General features: G+C 32.7%; 4 protein-coding genes across 5 annotated transcripts; 2 read left to right on the forward strand and 2 right to left on the reverse strand.

The window, feature by feature from the left end:
- Positions 1-5,693: 5,693 nt before the first annotated feature.
- Positions 5,694-6,674, forward strand: LOC102603808 (uncharacterized protein in LEU2 3'region-like). Its single transcript, XM_006342970.2, has 2 exons — positions 5,694-6,110; positions 6,199-6,674. Exons 1-2 carry the CDS (start codon positions 5,848-5,850, stop codon positions 6,485-6,487), a joined length of 552 nt encoding a protein of 183 aa, XP_006343032.1. The 5' UTR covers positions 5,694-5,847; the 3' UTR covers positions 6,488-6,674.
- Positions 6,675-6,711: 37 nt separating this feature from the next.
- Positions 6,712-9,837, reverse strand: LOC102584899 (uncharacterized). Of its 2 annotated transcripts, none has more exons than XM_006343080.2 (3): positions 9,323-9,837; positions 7,091-8,919; positions 6,712-6,995 (listed from the first exon to the last, which is right to left on the reverse strand). In XM_006343080.2, exons 1-3 carry the CDS (start codon positions 9,408-9,410, stop codon positions 6,903-6,905), a joined length of 2,010 nt encoding a protein of 669 aa, XP_006343142.1. In that variant the 5' UTR covers positions 9,411-9,837; the 3' UTR covers positions 6,712-6,902. The 2 variants fall into 2 exon arrangements, with proteins under 2 accessions (XP_006343142.1, XP_015162256.1); XM_015306770.1 differs by having other exon boundaries at positions 7,091-8,925.
- A 2,435-nt stretch (positions 9,838-12,272) lies between these two features.
- LOC102604144 (hexokinase-1) lies at positions 12,273-17,389 on the forward strand. Its single transcript, NM_001318690.1, is given in 19 exon segments — positions 12,273-12,519; positions 12,521-12,563; positions 13,616-13,625; positions 13,628-13,766; positions 13,853-13,948; positions 13,951-13,983; positions 13,985-14,035; positions 14,723-14,764; positions 14,766-14,772; positions 14,775-14,797; positions 14,940-15,095; positions 15,187-15,285; positions 15,385-15,459; positions 15,461-15,491; positions 15,494-15,515; positions 16,229-16,310; positions 16,943-16,978; positions 16,980-16,983; positions 16,986-17,389. Coding segments are annotated over 19 exon segments (1,479 nt in total). The 5' UTR covers positions 12,273-12,291; the 3' UTR covers positions 17,288-17,389.
- A 465-nt stretch (positions 17,390-17,854) lies between these two features.
- Positions 17,855-20,875, reverse strand: LOC102585218 (auxin-responsive protein IAA26). The gene is made up of 6 exons (XM_015306771.1): positions 20,628-20,875; positions 20,157-20,535; positions 18,972-19,246; positions 18,663-18,810; positions 18,173-18,237; positions 17,855-18,066 (listed from the first exon to the last, which is right to left on the reverse strand). The coding sequence occupies exons 2-6, from the start codon at positions 20,495-20,497 to the stop codon at positions 18,044-18,046; spliced, it is 852 nt and encodes a 283-aa protein (XP_015162257.1). The 5' UTR covers positions 20,498-20,535; positions 20,628-20,875; the 3' UTR covers positions 17,855-18,043.
- Positions 20,876-22,509: the final 1,634 nt, after the last annotated feature.

Genomic DNA, 22,509 nt, shown 5'->3' on the forward strand with positions numbered 1-22,509 from the left:
GGGGGGGGGGGGGGTGCTTGAAACGTGAAACTGACCAAACCATGCTGCTTACTTAGCTTGTTAATTCTTGCGTCATTTTTATTAAGATGTGTATTTATAATAAGTAATTCACGATTTGCAATTTGTTGCTTACGCTTTGCTCTATGCTATCGACAAAATTATTTAAGTAGGTACAATATGCGGATCTGAATGAAACAAAAGCTGTACATTTTGTTTAATATATAGGCACAGTGAGTAGCAACAAAGAATTAAAACACATCATACAAAAGGACAGTCAATCACGCTACATAAATAATGAGTGTGAAGAAATAGAAAATAATGTGATAAGAGGGTAGTTGTTCTCCGTAAAAACATAGTAAATGATTCTTTAGAAATTCATCATGGTGTGACAAATTAAGGTCCTCCATGAAAAATAAAAAGATCATTGATTCTTATATTCTGAATTGAACAATCAAATAACTTACACTAACACATGAAAAGTTATGATCCTCGTAAGCAAACCATATATATGACGAAAAAATAATAGAGATAGTTAGCATATCTAAATTTCATCAAAAAATAAAAATCATCTTTGATTAAGGGAGAATCGATCTAACTAACAAAGAGAAAAAGAGAAGAGAATAAACGAGAATGTACAATGTGAAATGGACATTGTATTGAGCAGGAGAAGATCAATCTGAGCCCAAAGCCCATCATGACAGGCCCATTTTGAAAATAAGCTAGTCATCCACGTAATACTGCCCCGACAATTTCCCCCTCACAATTTTTTTTTTTTTTTTCCATATGTTATTCAGGTACGACTTATTTGAATTTGTATTAAAAAAATTTCTAAATTTGGATAATATTAAGGTCTATTTCATTCGTAGGATCAAATATGAGACTTCTTAAGATTGAATTTTGTTTTAATCATGTTACTACAATCTTTGATAGTCATTATTTCGTCTTCGAATCACTGTTCACACTATTATTATTTTCAAAATTGGATGATACTTATGTTTCGAAGCATAATTTTATTTAGCATGAAATTTGTAAAAAAAAAAATGAAATTCATAATTTTTAATATGTTATAAAATTTTGTACTTGTAAAAGCACGAAGAAAGTTTAAAATTAAATTATTTTTAGGGATAAGGGTCTGAAAAATACCCCAACTTTGGTCGAATTTGTTGTTGCGATACTAAACTTTCATGAGGACCTATTACCTCCCTAGACTATTTAATACCGTATTTTAAATATATATATTTGCCCACGTAGACATAAAAATAATGCAAAATTATAAATAGTAATGTGTCCACGTGATCACATATATACCTTTAAAAAACACTATTAGATAGTTCAGGGATAAAAAAATATGGTATTAAATAGTCTAGGGAGGTAATAGACCCTCATGAAAGTTTAGTATCGCAATAGCAAATTTGATCAAAGTTGGGGTATTTTTCAGACCCTTATCCCTTATTTTTATAACTATAAAAGCGATATTATTTTTGAACAAATTAAAATAGAATGAGGTATATATTGATTGGATGTTCTAGTTGGAAAAGTTTTCTCAAACTGATTTTGAATAACTTTTTATTGAATCAATAATTTATCGAAAATAATATTGCTATTCCAAAAAATAAAAATAAGATAAGATTTATGTACTCTACTCTACTCTACTCAAACTTCACGGTTATAATTACACCGTATTGTTGTTTGTTCAGACACGTGCCTTCAACGTGATTAAACGGAGGCCCTTCACGTTGTATGTTATTTCTTTCCTATCATTAATTAATTGTAATTGTTCCTTGTAGAGGCTGCAACTCATGTGGTGCTAACAATATAGAAAAATCATTGGTTACTTCGTTTTCGTTTTAATTAGACAAAAAAGTTTTGTGGTCTATGATAACTTAAGCCAATTGGACTCATCCATTAATGTACCTTTACACCCCATCTTAAAACTTCTTTTTAAGGATAATATTTTAGCTTTACACGATAGAAATAAGATTGGTTGAATTACATTGATATATATGTTATTGTTGTAATATTTTAGTTTCTCTTCTAATTAGAGAGGAATTTAAAAAAATAAAGAGGAAAGGGCTTAGTACCAGGGGCAGAGGCACATGCAAATCGGGGTAGTCCAATTTGGATACCCTTCGCCGAATTTATTTTTGTATTTGCAAGTAAAATAATATATGAAGTGATTAAATATTATATTTTGGGCACTCTTAACATAAAAAGACTTTTTTGTAGCCCATTGATTTCATACACCTTGAATGAGTAAGTGCTCACTAATTCTTGGCTCCACCACTGTCTAATACTATTTGAAATTATTTAACTTTTGATGTAATATTACTTTGGTATCGTTGAGAAAATGGTTTTATTTTTATTCTTAATCCGCAATGGAATTCCAGCCACAAGATAATTTTAAATAATAATCAAGTTGACAAAAGTGTTGAATATTATTTGATTTTGAAAATATGTATTTTTATGAATATAGTAGGGAGAAATAGGGATATAACATTCTGAAAATACTACTATATGATTGAAAAGTTTAATTTCTAGAAAAAGTAGAATGTCATGTTGACACAAGCCAAACAAAGTTGACTAGACAATTTGAAACCGAGTTATTTGTAGCTTCTATCTTCTTTCATTTGATTTGATCAAATCTTTCTAGATTTCTAGTGACTATTTAACAACCTCTCAACAAGTCTAATTATTCATATTTTAAATCAACATATTTGATCTCTTTTTTTAACAAACTCAACATGATAATAATAAGTTATTTTATGGTTGTGCTTCTAGTTATTTTCCTTTTATTTGCGTTACGTAGTTATCGTATCCAAAATAAAAGGCTAAGGGAAAAAGTTTTTTTAAAAAAACTATGTTTCTCGAATAATTACAAAGTTTTATAAAATAAAACAACTAAAAGATGGTCCGAATTTTAGAAATGAGAAGCTTCAATAGAGGGAAAAATGGGTTCGGTGCGGGGATCTAATCCGGGAGAACAACTCTTTCTTATGCATAGCTGCTCAATTCATCACTTATCATTCCACCGTCCCATAATTCATAAAGAGTGGGGATATATAATAGAATAAGTTGCGATATGAAATCGCGATTTTAAATTAATATTTGAGTATGTGATTTAGGATTATGATTTAGATTTAACGTTTTAAAATTTTTAAAATACATAATTTTAAATTTAAAATACATAATTTTAAATTTTAAATACATAATTTGAAATTTTAAATCATGATTACTATTTTTAAAATGTAAAAAGTGACCTATAAATTTATATTTTGTAAAAAGAAGAGTTATATTCAGTGTAAAGAGATGTTGAATTTATAGTAAATATTTATTAATAAAAAAATATAAAAGTATTTAATTTATCAATGAGAAACTTTAGATATTCTGATACCTTATTTATAAAATTGCTCATTTGAAAAAAATGAAATTTTTTTATCAATTTTCACAACTTGTGAAAAATTTATAATATAAAAGAAAAAAAACATAATTTAACAAATTTAAATACCATATTTAAATAAAATTTAATTTTATATCAATTTAATTTCATGAAACGAACGTAATATAAAGAAAAGAAAAAAACAAAAAGATTGATGGATAACAGGATAAGAAGGTCCATCGTAGCGAAGTTGTGTTGATGTATTTTCGAATAGACCTAGGTCTTATCTCTTATCTCTCCATATGTACTTTTTCATAACTTGATTTGATTCAATTTTATTAAAATCAAATTAATTTGAACGGTTCAATTTTATCAATTTTTTATTTTAGTTTTTATCTCATAACTATTATTTTAAATTAGAGTTATAGATTAAATATTACATGATAGAAATACTTTTTCAAGGATGCCCACGTTCAAACATAATTAAATTATAATAATTATTGACACTCTCAAATTCAAAGAAAATATACAAAGTTAATATATTTTGAAATATGAATATAATTTTTTTTTCACCTTTCAACAACACTTGATAACTAAAATGATGCATGTTGAATTAAGCATTATATAAAATATAATATATTTAAAAATAAATGTCCTATAAAGTTTTATTAAATGTTATACCCAATAAAAGAATCACAAATATTTCCTAACATATATTTTTAGAGAAAATTCTATTATTTATATATAGTTTTGATTATTTCCCCCTTTTTTTCCATTCAATATCAAATCAAGCCTTTTCTTTTTGTCAGTTTGGTTTGAACAGCCCCCCAAGTCTTTTACCACTTTTCTCTTTATTTTCTATGGTATAGAAAATTTTAGAGTCATAACCCAAAAAGAAAAAAAAGAATTAGGAAAAATAGTTGAAACGTCATAGGATTCTTAAACAAAGCCCAAAATATTTGACCTTTTCAAATTACAGTAATGTTCCGTATTTGGAGACTAACCAGTACGACTACTTTCACGTTTTTTCTATGAAAAAAAAAAACTATTCTTGACCCCCTCCAAGAGCGGAGCTAGGTGGAGTTCGTAGGTTTCGATGAATTCATTAATTTTCTGTATTTATATTAGAAAATTAAATAAATAGATATGTATATTAATTTGTGAATTCCTAACAAAAATGATTGATAACTCAGTTATAAAGATGAGCAATGAAAATGTTTTTCACACTAGTATTGTGGGATCGAACTCTATTATCAATATTACTTGATATCATTAGAGTATATATTTATACTTTGATGATACCAGTGATAAAAAAAATAGTGATTCAGTGAATAAAATAAATGGACAATCGAATAATTAGTTTGAGTGATGAGTCTAATCAAGATAACTATATTTGATTGAATCCACTTTAAATTAAAGCTAATCAAGATAAATATATTGAATTGTGTCCGGAAAACAGATTTTAAAAAAGCAAATGGATTTTTGTTGATATGTTTTTCTCCAATCCTAAATCTTGAGGGTGTTTCAAAAAATTTGAAAAGGATAAAGTAGGTAGAAAAAGTGGCATGCAAGAATGGCCCCCATGTCTCCTAGTCAATGATTTTATCTACAACTTGCTTCTTATCATAAAAAACACAACTAAAAATAAAAAAGAATATGCTTTTATTTTATTTTTTATTTTTATATTTGTGGACTTAGCTGGTGACTCAGATACTGGTGGCTAATATATATCATAATATTAATTTCATAGTCATAGAGCTTATCCTCTTTTTCTTAACTTAGTGCAATTTTAAAGTCAAGACATTTATTTCAAACCATACGACAAGATAATATCGAATCTCTGGATAAGCCATACTTATATTTTTTTCATTCGTTCAAATAAATATTATTATCTTAAATTAAATTAAGAATTTCTCTATTATCACAACAATATTTCATTTCTTGCCATGTTACCTATTTCATTTTTTGACACGTGTATAATACCAAATTATAAATTGGAACGAATTCAATAACTTTTCTCTAAAATCTTGTATTTATATAAGAGAAAATCATTACATATATGCAAAATATTATTTCGAAGTTAAAACTTCGAAACGTGTTATATGTTTGATGAAAAATTCAGAATTCATAAATTTCAAATTTTAGATCAGTGTAACGATCGTGTGGTTGTTTGACAAGTGTCGGTAATTAGTTGGGGGTGTGACGCAAGTTTCTGTGTTCTTAGCTGTCATAAAGTCCTAAAAAGTAAATGTTTAATTTATATCCACACATTATCTTCTTGTACATAATAATAATATATAAATGCCTTCCTAGAAATGACAAACAATCCCATGTTTTGTATTGTATGTGCCTATAAAAGATAAAGACTAAAGCTTTTTGCTAACTCACACATTGTTATTATTATTATTATCTATTTATCTTATCTTTAAATCTGTTTATTCAATTTCAAGAATCAAGAAAATTTGAATCATATGGAGAAGATTAATCAAGATGAGCATCAATTATGGATGATAGATGAAGGACGTGAATTAGATCATGGTGAAATTTGTGATAATATGAGCCATTCATCTTCATCATCAATTTCATCATCCATTGGTGAAGGATCATCAAACATCTCTAATGGATCTTGTTGTTCATCTTCACTTGATACAACAGATGATGCATCTTCATCACCCTCTTCTGATGATGGAGCTTTGTATGACTTATCATCCCTCATGTCACAACTACCAATCAAGTAAGTATGACTAAAAAGAATGAATCTTGTTATAATATAATAATGAGAGTGAAAAGCTTATACCTTTTTCGATGTTTATGAATTGCAGGAGGGGATTATCTAAGTTTTATGAAGGGAAATCACAGTCTTTTACATCTTTGTCAAGAGTGACAAGTTTAGAAGATCTTGCTAAGAAAGAATCACCATACAGAAGAAAAATGAAGTCTTGTAAGAGCTATGGTGCTGGATTGGATTCTTATAAATCATATACTCTTCCTAAGGCAACTATATTGAAGAAAGCTTCAAGAAGCTCATCATTTTCAGCATCTTTTACTAATGGAAAGGCAAGTTTTATCAGCAGGAGCAGACCCCCTCTAATTCCTGTGCAAGAGATGTAGTGTGTAGTACAGAGAAAAGAGAAAATAAGGAGAGTGTAGTATTTATTCAACAGAGAGAGATCTAGCTAGAGAGTGAGAAAGAGTTGTGTATACTTCAATTTTGGATATGTTATTGCATTTTGGATATATTATTTGCCCTTGAAAACTTCAATTCTGTTTAATTGTGCTCTGCAGATATTTGGATGCATTGATCTTTATCTCTCTTAGCTTGCAAAATATTCATAGAAGATAAGTGAATTCTCCATTGAAAGTTAAGATCATCATTTCCTACAAGTTACAATTCTAATGCTTTTGCACTTTGCACTTGATACATTAATTCCTAGAATTTGATCTGTAAGAAGATCAAAGAATATGAAACAACAGAGATGCTGTTTCCACTAAAACAAACGAAAAACTCCTACAGTAAATAATTCATTCAAGGGGACATGCCAATACGATCTCGAATTCGACTTGATCTCCTAACTGGGGTTGTCAACACCACCTTCTTGATCTCTTCATCTTTCTCCACCTGTTTTTACAAGTAAAATAGTTAAAGATTGAAGCTTTAATTAATCCAATTACAAGAAAGGTCTACATAAAATTAACTTGAACTTTGCAGCATACCTTTTTCTTCAAGATCTTCTTTTCAGCTGTGAAGCTTCCATATGATGGAGAATCTGTTTCCACAACAGATGGCTGAGCAGGAGGTAAAACAACACCTTTAGATAAATTAGTGTTGCTACCTTCTGCTTCAATCATGTTGTTTTTCCTAACACAGCTTCTAAGGGAGCTGCTGACTTCTCCAACCATCATTTCACCTAGTAGTTCAATCTTTGGTGCACTGAGGTGGCTGATCTCTTTCGATGCTTCTTTAGTTAGTCCACACAAAGATGAAGCTTGTGTGATGGATCCAATGCCAGGTATTCTCTCAAGGTGAGAGTTCCTGCGATTTTCGGAGGGATCATTTAGTGGTTCTTGTAAAGATGAAACCTTTACAGAAGTTTCCGTTTTGTTCTCTAAGAGTTCTCCTTCAACACTGGCAATAGCTGAGTTGTTGAGTATTACAGCTTGAGGAGTTTCAATAGAAGCATTTGGTTTCCTTGTAACATAGATGATAGCCATAGAGGCAACCAAAAGCGCTGAAGCTCCAACGACAATTACAGCGTTACTCAGTCCAATTTCTTTGACTTCAGCATTCTCCGACTCTATCTCAGTGTCAAGATTGCTGATTTCAAGTTCTGTTTCAATTACTTCAGCTCCTTCTGGTACTATCTCTGGTATTTCTACTTCTCCAGTTTGTTCCTGTGAGGTTTTTTCGACCTGCTCAACGTTGTTGTCAACTTCTGCTAGCTCAAATTTGGAGCTTGAAATGTCATCAAGCAATATTTCAAGGTTCTCTTGTAGCTGCTGCTCATCAAAACCACCAACTTCTTCCTCATCCACTTCATTGGAAATAGTAACTTCATCAGCAGCTGTTGACATGGTTTCCTCCTCTTCATCACCATGTACAACACTATGAGTAACTTCGACCTCCGTGTTGTCCTGATCAATATCAATATCAATATCCGCACTCAGTCCTTCCTGGGGCTCAGTTGTTTCCTCCATTTCAGCACTTCCCACTTCCAACAACTCCACAGTATCTTCAACAATTTCGACTGCCTTAAGTTCATCATTAGTTTCTCTTTGACTCAATTCCAGAAAACCACTTTGAAAATACTCTGGCTGATCCACATATGCGCTCTCACTCCCGTAAATTTCATAGAAAACAGCTTCAAAGATGTTCTTCCGAATCACAACACCAGAACCTGAACTCACCACAGAGTCCATGGATGATAAATTTGAGCCTGACAGAAAGAAAACAACTGATAAAAGCAGAATCTTGAAGACCCCTTTCAAACTCCATTCCCTGTCGACATCCTCTTCCACTTCCTCTTCATCATCCTCAACACTATCCACCAAATCTTCATCATTCTCCGGCTCCAGGTTGTATTTTTCAGGAAGATTTGAGGGATCTTGAGTTTGCTGCAATGACCCTTGATTATCAGATTTCTGAGGATTAAGAAAGGTCCCACGACGCCTATTTGGCTGGTAGCGGAGATACTTAGGTCTAGGGCCGAGGTCATTAGTAAGAGGGTCATATGGCTTATATGAGGAATCAACAACAGAGTTGTTTTCTTGATCATTCTCAGATTCAGAGGCATAACTGTAGGAAGCAATAGGTAATTTTCCAGAACGATGTGAGGTCGAATTTAGGGAACTGGTCTTAGACCCAACATTTGAGGCTTTGTGAGGAAGGCTTTCACAGGTGGTGGAAAGTTCGTTTCTTTCTGCCAAAATTTTCTTCCTAATTGGAATTGAAGCTTTGGAAGCTGCAGATATGGTGGGTGACATGAAATTCTTAGTCATGGGTTTCTGGTTAAGTGGTTGCTCATTTTCATTCGATTCTCTTGACCCTGTTACTAGAAAAAAAGACATTTATATCAACAAAATAAGACAATTTGTGATGAATACCTTTCACAGTAATCATGTAAAGAAATATGGAACTTTAATCAAGATTGCCCAAGTACATATAAGTATCCTGAATCCATTTCCAAACAAATATGGAACTTTATTCCCGTCTAACACCCCATTCACACCATAACCGGCTCCGATAGCATGTAAAGATATGACATCTTAGTTTAACTCAACCCAAAAACTATTTCACAAAAGATGGATTGTCTAAATTTATATAAGCGGACCGACAGTTCATTCTCCAACTAATGTGGGACTTTAATCCAATCTAAGGGTTTCAAGAACCCAATTTATGGGTGAGGTCAATTAGTGTAAATATTCATGATTAAGGAAATAGCAACATACCAGAAAGCGAACGATCTGGAACTGCAGAAGACTTAGGAGAGCTCAATAATGGAGTCCCTTTCGGTGGCGGCGTAGTACCCACATCCATGGTGAAGTCACACAAGAAATCAAATATCAATTTCTTCTGATTTGAGAAAATTGTTGTTTACTTTCTTTATTTTCCCTCTTTCGCTTTTTTCCTTTTTTAGAAAAGTTTTGGTATTATATGAACGAACAGTCAGGGAGAGAGTAACAAAGGAATGAAGAAGATGACCGTTAGAAGAGTAGGTATCCATTTTTAAATCTGAAATTTCAGAAATATGACCGTTGGAGCATGTGGCTGTCAGCGAGATTTCGTATAACTTACGAAAATTCCACATTCAGTGGGCCGCAAATGGCCCACTCATTTTGGATATGCAACCGAGTTGGGCTTTTGTGTAGATAGTAGTTTGGGCCAATATTCACTTTTGGGCTGAAAGGCAACTTCAATTGTGTAACCTCATGATTATTAAGAGTCGTTGAAAACTGTGAGATCTCAAGTTAAAATCTAGCATAATAAAAAATAAAAAAAAAGCAACTTTCACATATAGCAAACACAAAAATCATATTTGTATGTTATAGTTATAGTTTGCATAATTGCGCTTCATAGCAAACATAAATATGTATATTTCGCTATACATATACAAAAGAAAGCAGTTGTATAATTTCGCTATACATAAAAGAAAACAGTTGTATAATCTGTTTTGGTATGCATATACAAAATATCAATTGTATAATCTGTGTTTGTATAAAGCGAGAAAGAGAGAAGCGAAATAGCAACAGTTTGCTATGGGGTACAATTAAATCAAACTATATTTATAGCATTTAATTTGAATTAATAGTTTGCTATTATATACAATTTTCTCAAAAAAATATGGGGTAATTTATTTTCATATGTTTTAATTTTTGATGAACAAAGTTATCTTGTAAATGTATTGGTAGGAGATATAGTAATCCCGTGGAATCAATCGAGGTAAACGTAGGAGCGGAGCTAAATTACATATTATCGATTGGATCGAATGTAGTAACTTTGATTTAAATCAATAGCATGATCGCATGCCGTGAAATTTGGCAATTGAAGGGTCAACGATTGTATTCATTCAAGTTGTGTGACGTCAAAGTAAAAGGTTTAAAAGTCAAAACCTCTTGCTTTGGTAATGTGTTGGTCAAAATAGTTGAGAGGCTCTTTCGTTTATTATTTTTATTTTTCTAATACTGAAAAAGTAAGGTCAAAGAAAATGAGAATTTAATAATATTAGAATTTATGTACCTAATTTCCACTTTGATCAACTGGCCTAAGAAAAGGTCTCTAATTTGGTGTATCCCACTCATATATTTCCTTTATAGGTGAATACATCATCACCTCGTTTCATTTCTACGTTGCCTTTTTTATTACTATTATTTTTAATAATTGGAGTAATAACTAAGAGATTAAAGTATTTTTATACGATTTTTTTTTAAATAACAATTTTTTTTTTTAGAATCATAAGTGTATGGTTCGAAATTTGATGATAATGAATCAGTGATTATTTTCTATCTGAATGTATAATGTTAGTTTAAACCTTCATATCAGGCATGGATGTATTCTTACTACCAGCTCAAAAATTGATGTATTTGTAGAATTCATTTTGTAAAAATACAAGGAAAAATTGGAAAAAGTCATATATTAATAGGAAAAATTACAATCAAATAAGTATCTTTTAAACATCTAATTTAGAAATAGTGATACTTCAAACATGTCAATAAATTAATGATCGAAAGATATATTTTTTTAAGTTTTCTATATTAATAATGTACACAACTCAAGCAAATAATTATCTAAAATATAAAAGTTAGCAACAAAGAAAGATATATATATGATGTGATATTTCTTGTATTGCCCTAACCATCCTAACAAACGTGGGGGAGAAGGACGTTTTTGGCTGTCTGCTCTTACATCAACATCCCACAAAATATAAATCTTGGGGAAAAAATAAAATTTGTTGATAAATAGGTACAAATTTGTTGTTCTCCACAATATATAATTAAAAAAGTATAAAGATTTCATTTAGAAAATAGGTTAGCTGTTCCTACTTCTTTTGGTTTCGAATAATTCTAGGGGTACTATTTTACTAGGATACGTGTCGAAATCTAATAAATACATTAAACATGACACACAGTGGCGGAGTCACCTATTGTGAGGGATTCATCCGAACCCCTTTCGGCGAAAAATTATATGATTTATACATTGTTAAAATAATTTTTTAGGTCTATATAGTAGATGTCGAACTTCCTTCGGCTACTTTGAGTGTCTATTTTTTTAGATTTTGAACCCGTGGCTTTGCCACTGATGACACATTATAAATAAATATATAAATCTCAAATAATCTCTTATATTTAAGGGTTATAATCTTATCAAGTATTCGCAAAATTTCTCTCAATCCGTTTCCCTTAATTAATTTCTTAAACAAATCAAATCTACATTAAAGAAATCTAACACTAAAAATAAATATTAAAAGCCTGTGTTGAATTGACTTATTTAGTATAAGTTAACCAATTTTATTTTTCTTTGTGATCCCTCGAATAATGCAATTCATTAATCATAGAAGAATTTTTTTTTCTGTTTTTTTTTTTTTTACCAACTACCAAACATAAGTAAGACTTTATTTTTTGTCATTTTCTTTGTTTTAATATTAACTCTCATTCAAAGCAAAATTATGAAAATCTAAATTTGTAATAAATAGAGAGTGAATGTATCCTAATCCAGTCTACAAATTAACCTTAAATTTCCCCTTTTTTTCTCATTGAATTACTGAACTCTCCTTTGATCCGATCTCCTTCTTAACCAACACAGACACCCTCTCTGTAATTTTTATTATTTCTCCTTAAAATTCACAAATTTTTACTTTACTGATTTCATTTTTTCTCAGTGGACCAACTTTTTGCCAACCTCAAATTCCGGCAAAAAAAAAATGAAGAAAGTGACGGTGGGAGCCGCCGTGGTTGGTGCAGCTGCGGTGTGTGCAGTGGCGGCGTTAATAGTGAACCACCGGATGCGGAAATCTAGTAAATGGGGTCGTGCTATGGCTATTCTTCGTGAATTTGAGGAAAAGTGTAAGACTCAAGATGCAAAGCTTAAGCAAGTTGCTGATGCTATGACTGTTGAGATGCACGCCGGACTTGCTTCTGAAGGCGGCAGCAAGCTCAAGATGCTTATCACCTATGTCGATAATCTCCCAACTGGGTTAGTGTTCTTTTTTAAGCATTGCTTGTATGGATTGAAATCTAGCAGTGATGATTTGTCGTTATTGATGGGTGTCATCAATTCATTGGTAGAAAGGAAAAAAATGATCTTTTTAGTAGAAATCTGAATCTATCTTTGTTTTGATTTTTCAAAATGGTCACTCAACTAATAGTTATTATATGGGAAAGTCGCATTTCTTTGTTGATTTCAGTTTTTTTCATCAAAGAAAGTGACTTTGTAAGATAATAATTGTAAGTTGAGTTTCAAAATTGAAGCTTAGATGCTCTACGGTTCAGCTGTTATAGATTTGGCTACGGGGGTTTTTGGGGACGTTAGCTGTGTGGAACCTGATTTGTCAAGGTTAAATATGCGTAGTCGAATATTTAAAGGATCAAAAGCTACTTTCCCTAAAAAAAATTGTAATTGTCTAGAATGATCTCAGATTAAGATGTAGGCATATATTCATAATCTCTAGTCAATCGGGACAAGCTGAGGAGAGTACGAGTGAGCTAAAAAATCAGTCTTTCTCAATGTTGGTTCTGTTTTATATGGAAGTGTTGGGGAGTATTTAGATATCATTTCCATGAAGTTGAGAAATTGGGAATTCTACTTTGGTACTTGTATTTTCTTGTTTTCTACTGCTCTGCATATCCTCTTTGTTTTATTAAGCTATTCATTGATGTACCTAAGAGAAACTTTATTGGCGGTAACTGAATTTTGCTCACCAGTATTAAGTTACTCCTCAAATTCCCCTGATGTCCCCTGGACATATCCTGAGTTGAAATTGATGTGCTGAGCATTGTCATTCCAATATGCGATTGACGTAAAATTTATTTGCATTGGTTATGATGTGTGATTTGCAGCCATTGTTTCTATCCAGAATGTTAGTATTACGGTGCTCTTTTAAACTGCCAAAAGAGTGTACAGCCAAGTCGTGTTGTCAATCATATTTATTCGAGTGATTTGAAGTATTCTGTATGGTGGCCGGTCTAAGCCCATTATGAACTGAGGATATGCTAAATGTTTGTTCCATCAATACCCTTTTAATTTAGTGATGAAGCTGGCGTCTTTTATGCATTGGATCTTGGTGGAACAAATTTTCGAGTATTGCGTGTGCAATTGGGTGGAAAAGATGGTGGTATTATTCATCAAGAATTTGCTGAGGCATCAATTCCTCCAAGTTTGATGGTTGGGACTTCAGATGTAAGTACTTGACCTGTTGAGATGTTGTAGCCTGCCATATTCTTCTACTTTGTTTCTTTTGAACTCTAAAGTTGACATGATTTCAGGCACTTTTTGATTATATTGCGGCTGAGCTTGCAAAATTTGTTGCTGCGGAAGAGGAAAAATTTCATCAACCTCCTGGTAAGCAGAGAGAACTAGGTTTCACCTTCTCATTCCCAGTAATGCAGACTTCAATCAACTCTGGGACTATTATGCGGTGGACAAAAGGCTTCTCTATTGATGATGCGGTATGCATTGTCATTGCTACTTTGTGTTTCCTGTTTATTGTAGTTCCTTGTAATTCTAGCCATCCACTCTCTGCAGCTTGTTTGTGTTCTTTCCAATTTGATTTCTGATTATTTTCTACTAGTTCTGAAGATAACATATAGAGTGAACGGTTTGGTTATACTGGTACTGAAACAGCCTGCTGATTTATATTTCAAAATGTGTTTGGCCTAGACGCTAAAATATGTTTGGCCTGAAAGAATACTTTGATAGTAGATATTTTAAGATTTCATCAGCATATATGGAAGCGGTGTTATTAAAGGTGCAGATAAGTGCTAAATGTTAGGTGCAACCTAAGTTTGGTGCTTCTCTTTGTAGATGGTTTCAATACAAGTACAATTAAGTTTTGTATAAGAAACTAGTCACTAAATCTAGATGAGAAGTAAAACTGCATCACTCCATCTGAATCAGAAAGTTCAAAACATAGGGTTTTTCTCATTTCATGTTTCACTTGACTGCAATTTATCCAATTCCATAGCATTATCTTTTGTACTTGTAGTTATTTTTTATTGTATTACTTAAACACAAACACACACACTAAATATATTTTATTTAATCATATGTGCCTTTCATTGCTAAAATGGGAACTTGAAATGTCCTTTGCGTAAAAGTCCAATGGATCTAAGTTTGTGCTAGTTGCTCGGACATAGGTTGGCCAAGATGTTGTTGGAGAACTCACAAAAGCTATGAAAAGAAAAGGTGTCGATATGCGGGTCTCAGCTCTGGTGAGTTTATCTGGTGCTGCAGAATATTATTCCATTTAAGAGTGTATGAGGAAAAAAGATACCGATAGAAATACTTAACAGAAAACATGTTAAGTACTGTTTAATTGTAAAATATTGATTTTGATTAATGTTTTAATGAAAGGTGAATGATACTGTTGGAACATTAGCTGGTGGTAAATATACACAAAAGGATGTAGCTGTTGCTGTTATCTTAGGTACAGGGACCAATGCAGCTTATGTGGAACGGGTGCAGGCAATTCCAAAGTGGCATGGTCCTGTGCCAAAATCTGGTGAAATGGTTGGGATCTTTCAGTAGCTTTGGTCTGCTTTTCTCTCTCACTCTCTGACACTGTTGATAGTTGCTAAATGCATCCTGTGTTTCTTTCTAGGTTATCAATATGGAATGGGGTAATTTTAGGTCATCCCATCTGCCCTTGACAGAGTATGATCATGCGTTGGATAACGAGAGTTTAAATCCTGGTGAACAGGTCCTTGTTTGTCTATTTTTATAAACTTCTTGTTGTAGACTTGCTTTATGTTGTGATTACTTAGATGCACATGAGGAATATTTCCATTCATCCTAACAGATATTTGAGAAGATGACTTCTGGCATGTACTTGGGAGAAATTTTACGCAGAGTTCTACTCAGGGTGGCTGAAGAAGCTGGCGTTTTTGGTGATGAGGTCCCTCCGAAGCTCAAGGATTCATTTGTGTTAAGGTACTATTTTGTAACTTCAGAATTGCTGATGAATAATCTTATAATGCAAATTTGCTTTATTAACCACCTAAAAAGCGCATCCAAGTGTGGCTTAGTGGTCAATAAAGTGGGTTAAGAACCATGAAGTTTCAGGTTCAAATCCTAACAGAGTGAAAAACATTAGTTGATCCCTTCCATCTGTCCAAGCCTTTGTGGAATGCAGGTGGGAGGTAGCAAGTATCTTGTGGAATTAGTCGAAGTGCATGCTAGCCCAGATACCTCGATTATTAAAAAATAAAAAACCTGAAAAACAGATCTTCATTAATTCTATGCATAGAGCTGAAGGTCTAATATGATCAACAAGGGTTGGCAAATCCTTTTTCACCTCTCTAATGGGCTATTGGCCTAAGTGTTGAACTTGTATATTGATGTTCTCTTTGCAATTAGATGAAAATCTCGCAAGTCAATATCAATTTCTCTCTGCAACATGTCTGGATAATAATGAGTAAAGAGTGGAACATGGGCAGATTTAAGTTTCGAGGAAGCATATTTATTTACAGATGTTTCTGGATGATCAATCAGTACTAAACAAGAGATGGTATTTGCATTTACAAATATTTCATGTAATTGAGTTTTAGTTTCTATTTCACTTGCATCACATGGTATTTGTCTTTTGTTGACCATTTATCCACATTCAAACAGCACCTCTGATAAAAAATGTTAACAATATGCAGGACACCTGATATGTCTGCTATGCATCATGACACATCCCCTGATCTGAAAGTGGTTGGTGAAAAGCTGAAGGATATTTTAGAGGTAAATATTGTTGCCTTTTGACTGTTACCAAGAAAAGAAATGTTGCTATTCATTTATGTCTTTACACTGTAGAAAATAAAACAAGAGCCTCTTTTTGGTTTCCTCATTGCCTATGGGTACAACATATGCCATCTTTCCTTGTAGAGTAACTTTCAGGAGAATAGACGGTGAACAATATTACCTCTTCAATTCTGTCACTATTTAAAACAAAGACTGAAAAAGTTAGAACAACAACACAACGACATACACAGTGTATGCAGCCTTACCCTACCTTGTGAAGGTTGAGAGGCAGTTTCCGATGGACCCAAAAACTGGATAATTTCCTCTTGCTGTGAGCAAATCCTGAAGAAGTATCCCTGTATCAGATAGTGATGAATAAATGGAAAATTTTGCTGGCAGTACATTGCAAGGTTTTAGCCCCTAAGATGGCACCACACAAAAAATTGATATACGTATACGTCAAAATTATTCGATAAAAGTGCCTAAATGATAATCAAATAGAATAACTGCAGGAAAAAGAGATTGAAGTTGTTGATATTTTTTTTCCATCAACAGTAGTATCTTTACTTCTTGATAATTGATACACACATCAACAAACATGAATTCACACTATTTTTTCTTCTGCCATTTAGATATCTAATACCTCCTTGAAGACAAGGAAATTAGTGGTTGAGCTGTGCAATATCGTTGCAACACGTGGGGCAAGACTTGCAGCTGCAGGGGTATTGGGCATCTTGAAAAAGATGGGAAGAGATACGCCTAAGCAGGGTGGTTCAGAAAGGACGGTTATAGCCATGGATGGCGGGTTGTATGAGCACTATACAGAATATAGAATGTGTTTAGAGAACTCTTTGAAGGACTTGCTCGGAGAGGAATTGGCAACGAGCATCGTTTTTGTGCACTCCAATGATGGTTCTGGCATTGGTGCTGCTCTTCTTGCTGCCTCTCATTCAATGTACCTTGAAGATCAAGCTTAGGAGAGTGTGATCAAATCCATATCTTGTTAGAGGGGACTACCTTTAGACTCTATTTTGCTCTCAAGCGTTTTCGGTATTTTCTCTCCTTTATTGTACCATCAAATGAAATTAATAATATCCCCAGCAGATACTTTTAACTTTTATCTCCAGGAGAGTTTTCCTAGAAGTGCCTTCAAGCACGGAATTTTCATGGATAAAAGATCCTTTTACTACCTGACTGGATGATCTTCAATCATTTACTGAAAACATAAAGAATTTTCATAGTTGAATTTTAGATTTTATCATTTTTCTTTGCAACAGCCCTTTAAGTTATGTGTATACCTCGACTAATTCATCTAGTAAACATTTACGCCCATAACTTTACCCACAAAACCAAGAAATTTGCTATTATCGACTATACTGAATTTTTTGTTGTTATGATAGACGAAACTTGCAGTCTCAGCCTGGGTTAGTTGAAATGGCTTTGCAAAATTGTGAAACTATGCTTCTACTCAACTGCTGATCCTCATGAGAGAACAGTTTAGGTTTTAATTTGTTACACAATTAGAAACTTTAGCACAAACAATCATAAGAAAGCAATGATTATTTTGCCTTCCCAAAAACACAAATATTAGCAGCAATATTCATAATTTACATCAATATTTTTTGCTTCTGCAACTACACTTGAACAATTAAAAAACATCAAATTCCATACAAAACAAGTCACTCTCTCTCTTAGATATGTTGACTCTACATCTCGTTAGCTCATTCACATCATTAGTTCAGCTGCTTAGTTGCACCTGAAACAAGCAAATCAAAGTACCAACTTTAGTTCCCAAGTTTCATTTGGAGCAGAAAAATTGTAGTATAAACAAAAATTAAACAGTGTAACAATTTGGAACTCACGAGTAAGTGTCGAGAGGTCGGAGCTTTTCAACACGCGCAGCCTTTTCACAGTAGACACAAACATGCTGAAAATGTCAAACGTTAAACCATTAGAACGAACCGATGAAAACTACTACAGGAATGAATATACAGAAATCATGAAGGCCATTAATCTCCAAATAGTGTGTTGTAACCTTTATTGGTGCACTACGGCAACTCTTGCTTCACACACATGCAACTTTTTTGGCTTGTTTAGCTTATATGAATAAATCCTATCTCAGGCTGACAAAAAACACTAAAACGTACACATAATGAAAAGATTCATTTTTTTGTCCTATGTACTACTTTAGTTAAGAGAATAAGAATTCTTTCTAATAAACTTATTTCAGACAGAAAAATGTGATCCAAATATAAAGAGAGCATTAAGATATGTGAGAATATTAAAAGGGAAAACAATAATTTAAGTGAGAGTATCAGATCCATAGATAGAGAGAGAGCTAAAGATGCTTACTGCCAAGGGACATCCCCAACAAGCATCCTGTCACCTTCATTATCCTCATATACAAGAGTATATTCCCCACTTCCGTCCAATAAACCACTTATCGCTGTCTCCCCGTCTTCCTTCTTCTCACTCCCACCAGTAGATGGATTATTTTGAGCTAATAGTAAAACAAAGTTAGAATTTTCAAGTTCAAGAACCCTTCTTAGGCTCAAGTAACATGTTTGAACTCCATCGCGAACAAACACATAGTAGTATTTAATTAGGTAAGGGTAAAGGGACGAGCCTATTATCCACGGAAAGAGTAGATAAGTAACTAACCAGCAAGAAGGCCTCTAAATAGTTGATCAACAGCAGAAGAGAGTTTGTCATAGCTGTCATAAGCTTTGAGATCTACTTTCCTTCCAATAGGAATACCATCCATGTTGATCTTAACAAATAATCCTTTCTGACAAATTTCCATTGGTTTTTTGTTTGCACTCTTATTTGGGACCACATTTTGTGTCTCAGTTGCAGATTTCACAGAGCTGCTACTTGCAAGATTCTTCCTAAATGAACGAACTGGAGGCCAACCTACAACTGGTGCTGGTGCAGTCCTATTTATTTTGAAAGAAGCAACAACACAAGTTAGTTGAGAAAACAATATACAAAATTAAATTGTCGCCGAAAGCAAAATTTAAGACAGGGCATAACTAAGTCATCTTTGTGTTTTGGTTCAAGGGATTAGGTGGATTATCCCGATTCAAATTTTGAGATTAAATTAATCCCATGTTTTTTTTAAACTGTTAACTAAAATCAGCATGAGATAAAAGGAGGTTTAAATAGGGATTTTAATCAGGATGTCTTGATTATTTTACACCATCCAGTTAAATTGACCAATAAACAAGTAACTCTTCATAGTAAAGTTGATATAGACGTAGAATGATAACTTTCTACAACCATAAATTAATTTTTTTTATTTTAATAATTGTGGTGTCCAAGCCAGTTTGTGGATTTGAAATTGCAAACACATGGTGTTCAACTCACTTCATTAACCACTAGGTCACACCCTTAGCTGCAACGGATAAATTCTAATAGCCTTTCAAGCAACCACGGTATATAACTTGAATCCATAAAACTATGCTAATATAAGGAACGAATTTCCTGAATTTAGGGTTAATCAAAAGTTGTCTACACGAAAAGGATATTGTAACAAACAAAAGAAACACGGCTCTATTATGATTCAACAAATTTGCACAATATCACAAAAATAGCTAGGCACGGAATTAGATAAAAAGAACTATATGCTTGACCAATACAACAAAACAAAATATCAAAACTGTAAATGTTATCAATAATAAACTTAAAATATAATAGAAAAATCATACTATGCAAAATCACATTACACTAGAAAATAGACAATATTATTACAAAGATGAAACAAAGCATTAGTTGCATGGACCACAGCAGTGAATATCCTCTGTCAAAAAAATAAAAAAGCAAATAAGAGGCAAAAAGCTGAGTTACCTTTTCTGAGCGCTGTTATGCACAGTAGCTGTCTGTGAAAATGCTTTTTTCTTCTCTGTGCTCTGCAAATCTGCTGTTTTGGTGCAAACTGTCTGTGATGATTCCTGTACCATCTGGCTTTGCTTCTGTGCCGTTGATTGAAGCTGAAGAAATGATGAAAATTTTTGGGCATGGTTATCTTTTGAGATGTAACTAAAAGGGAAAAATGTTTCATCCTTTTCACTAGATGACCAATCTCCGTTTGGAGGACCAAGCCTTAACTCAAGCTTTTTCTCCTCAGAATTTCCATGGTTTATTTCTTCTCCTCTTTGCATAACCCATTTTCTTGAATAACCTTCCATTTTTTACTCAACCAACCAACTCTGTTTGATAATTCCACCTTAAAAAAAAACAAAATCTTGATTACATGAACCTTCACATTAATAAACTTTGTTGAAAAAAAGTTATGAAAAGATGATAAACTTGTTGTACCTTGAATCCAGATTGTCTTGAAGAACCCAAAAATGGCTAATACTTTGTATTTTGTTGGGTAAGAGAGAGTGAGTTTTAAAAATTTTATGAGTTTCAAGGGTAAGACTAGTAAAGCATATGAGAGGAGAAGATGTAAATAGAAGGAAGCTAGAAAAGAAGAGGGAGAGTTATGTATATATGTATATAGAAGATTATAGGGATAGGGGTAGAGGAGATTCTCTTCAGTCCCTTAAAACAGCAAAACGGAATTGGAGCATAACGCACGCAACCACTAATATATTTATTTTTGTTGTTTTTTTTTGGTTCGATAAGCAAAGCGTGCTGAGCTGACCACCTTTTTTCTACTTTTCTGACTCAACTCTACAGTAAACCTATAACATTATAGACTTATTAACACACTTCCCTAAACTTGCTTTTTTACTTAATAATGTATTTATAATGAGTAAAAGAATTTTGTAAACATGCACAGAGTCAAGAGAAGTGTGAATAGTGGTTGCTTCTAACAATGAAAATGTAAGTTTTTAAACGGTTTATAGTAATGTTTAAGTAAAATAAATTAAGATTAGATAGTGACTTCATCCTTAAATTAGGGAGGTTAAGCCTAATTATTACCAAACCCCGTTTATTCTATATATTGCTATTATTCTATGAATTTAATTTTTTACACTATCCATTGATTTATATATACACACACTCTCGATCCTTCTCCGATGAACTATGTGAATCTTTATTGTTCATATTAAAATAATAGAAGTGAAATAACGTTTTGGGTTCGAGTTTCCTTGTGTACGAAGTCGTTTTTGTTAGAGAGCAAGACTTTTCGAAGCGAATTCGAATTTAACCAGACTCTAATGTGGGTACAAAACGTCGAATGGAGATAAAAAAAAATCTAGATAATGTTAAAGTGCTCCAAAAAACACAATAAGCTCAAAGTCAAACATGCTAACAAAATTCATCACAATAATTCTATAACAACAATCCTTCTTAATTCGTGTAATATTTTAGGTTGTAATTCCACTATATATATTTTTAATATAAAACTTTAATTTGTAAATTAATTAAACTCCTCGTGTATTGTTATTAGTAGTAGAGAAAGAGACAGAAACAGAGGAGGATTTGCATGATCCGTGTTTTGGCAGTGTAATAAAAAAACATGCACATCCCATGATTTTGTCCACTTCCTTATTTGATTCTATTCTTACTGTACACACGCTACCTAAAGCCTTTTTGTTTTTTTTAACCCTCTGAAGGACCACTCACTCTAAATAAATAACGTAACATTAACTTTAAACAATCATAATAAATTCAGCGTAATCTCACGAATAAGATATATACTCAGTCAATAAGACAGCGTGACCCTCCTTCTCTTATCTGTGCTTGGAATTGACAATGTAAATAGTCGAGTTATAATAAATGTAACTTCCATTAATTAAACCTACTTTTTCTTTTTTGATTTTGACAAATTACCGCATTTCGTGTAATGGAATAGCAAATTGTTTCTCAAAACTGTTGTTAGTCCAATTAGTAGGTAGTATTTTATTTTTTTTTGTCTCCTTAAAAGTCAAGCATTTTAGCGTCCGTGTGTCAAATATTTGTTTACTTTCTTTGATTAATTTTAATTTCAGTTTAAATTTGACATTAGTAGTAATTAAACAATGTGATAGTAAAGCTCCACGTCACACCTTTGAATTTAGAGTAATTTTAGGTACCTCACGTGTGGGTATGGCCTGGCTTCTTAGTTCAATGGCAACAAGCCTACCTGCTTTGGTCTAAACATTTGAAAATGAAATGTATGTCTCTATATATTAATTAATTAATTTTATTGGTCAAGCATGGAATTGTAAACTTGTACCAATTGTTGGTGACAGTTTGGTCGTGTTTT

The sequence above is a fragment of the Solanum tuberosum genome, unplaced genomic scaffold (genome assembly GCF_000226075.1).
Source record: "Solanum tuberosum cultivar DM 1-3 516 R44 unplaced genomic scaffold, SolTub_3.0 scf00040, whole genome shotgun sequence".
Classification (NCBI taxonomy): domain Eukaryota; kingdom Viridiplantae; phylum Streptophyta; class Magnoliopsida; order Solanales; family Solanaceae; genus Solanum; species Solanum tuberosum.

Excerpts from the sequence above, each read along its gene's own strand:
- LOC102603808 (XM_006342970.2), top strand. The coding sequence starts at position 5,848 with ATGGAGAAGATTAATCAAGATGAGCATCAATTATGGATGATAGATGAA. Across the intron at positions 6,111-6,198 it reads ATGTCACAACTACCAATCAA|GAGGGGATTATCTAAGTTTT; the intron begins GTAAGTATGACT and ends TATGAATTGCAG.
- LOC102584899 (XM_015306770.1), bottom strand. The coding sequence starts at position 9,410 with ATGGATGTGGGTACTACGCCGCCACCGAAAGGGACTCCATTATTGAGC. Across the intron at positions 8,926-9,322 it reads TCCAGATCGTTCGCTTTCTG|TAACAGGGTCAAGAGAATCG; the intron begins GTATGTTGCTAT and ends CTTTTTTTCTAG. Across the intron at positions 6,996-7,090 it reads AGAAGATCTTGAAGAAAAAG|GTGGAGAAAGATGAAGAGAT; the intron begins GTATGCTGCAAA and ends TTGTAAAAACAG.
- LOC102585218 (XM_015306771.1), bottom strand. The coding sequence starts at position 20,497 with ATGGAAGGTTATTCAAGAAAATGGGTTATGCAAAGAGGAGAAGAAATA. Across the intron at positions 18,811-18,971 it reads ATTTAGAGGCCTTCTTGCTG|CTCAAAATAATCCATCTACT; the intron begins GTTAGTTACTTA and ends TTTTACTATTAG. Across the intron at positions 18,238-18,662 it reads GTTGGGGATGTCCCTTGGCA|CATGTTTGTGTCTACTGTGA; the intron begins GTAAGCATCTTT and ends TGACATTTTCAG.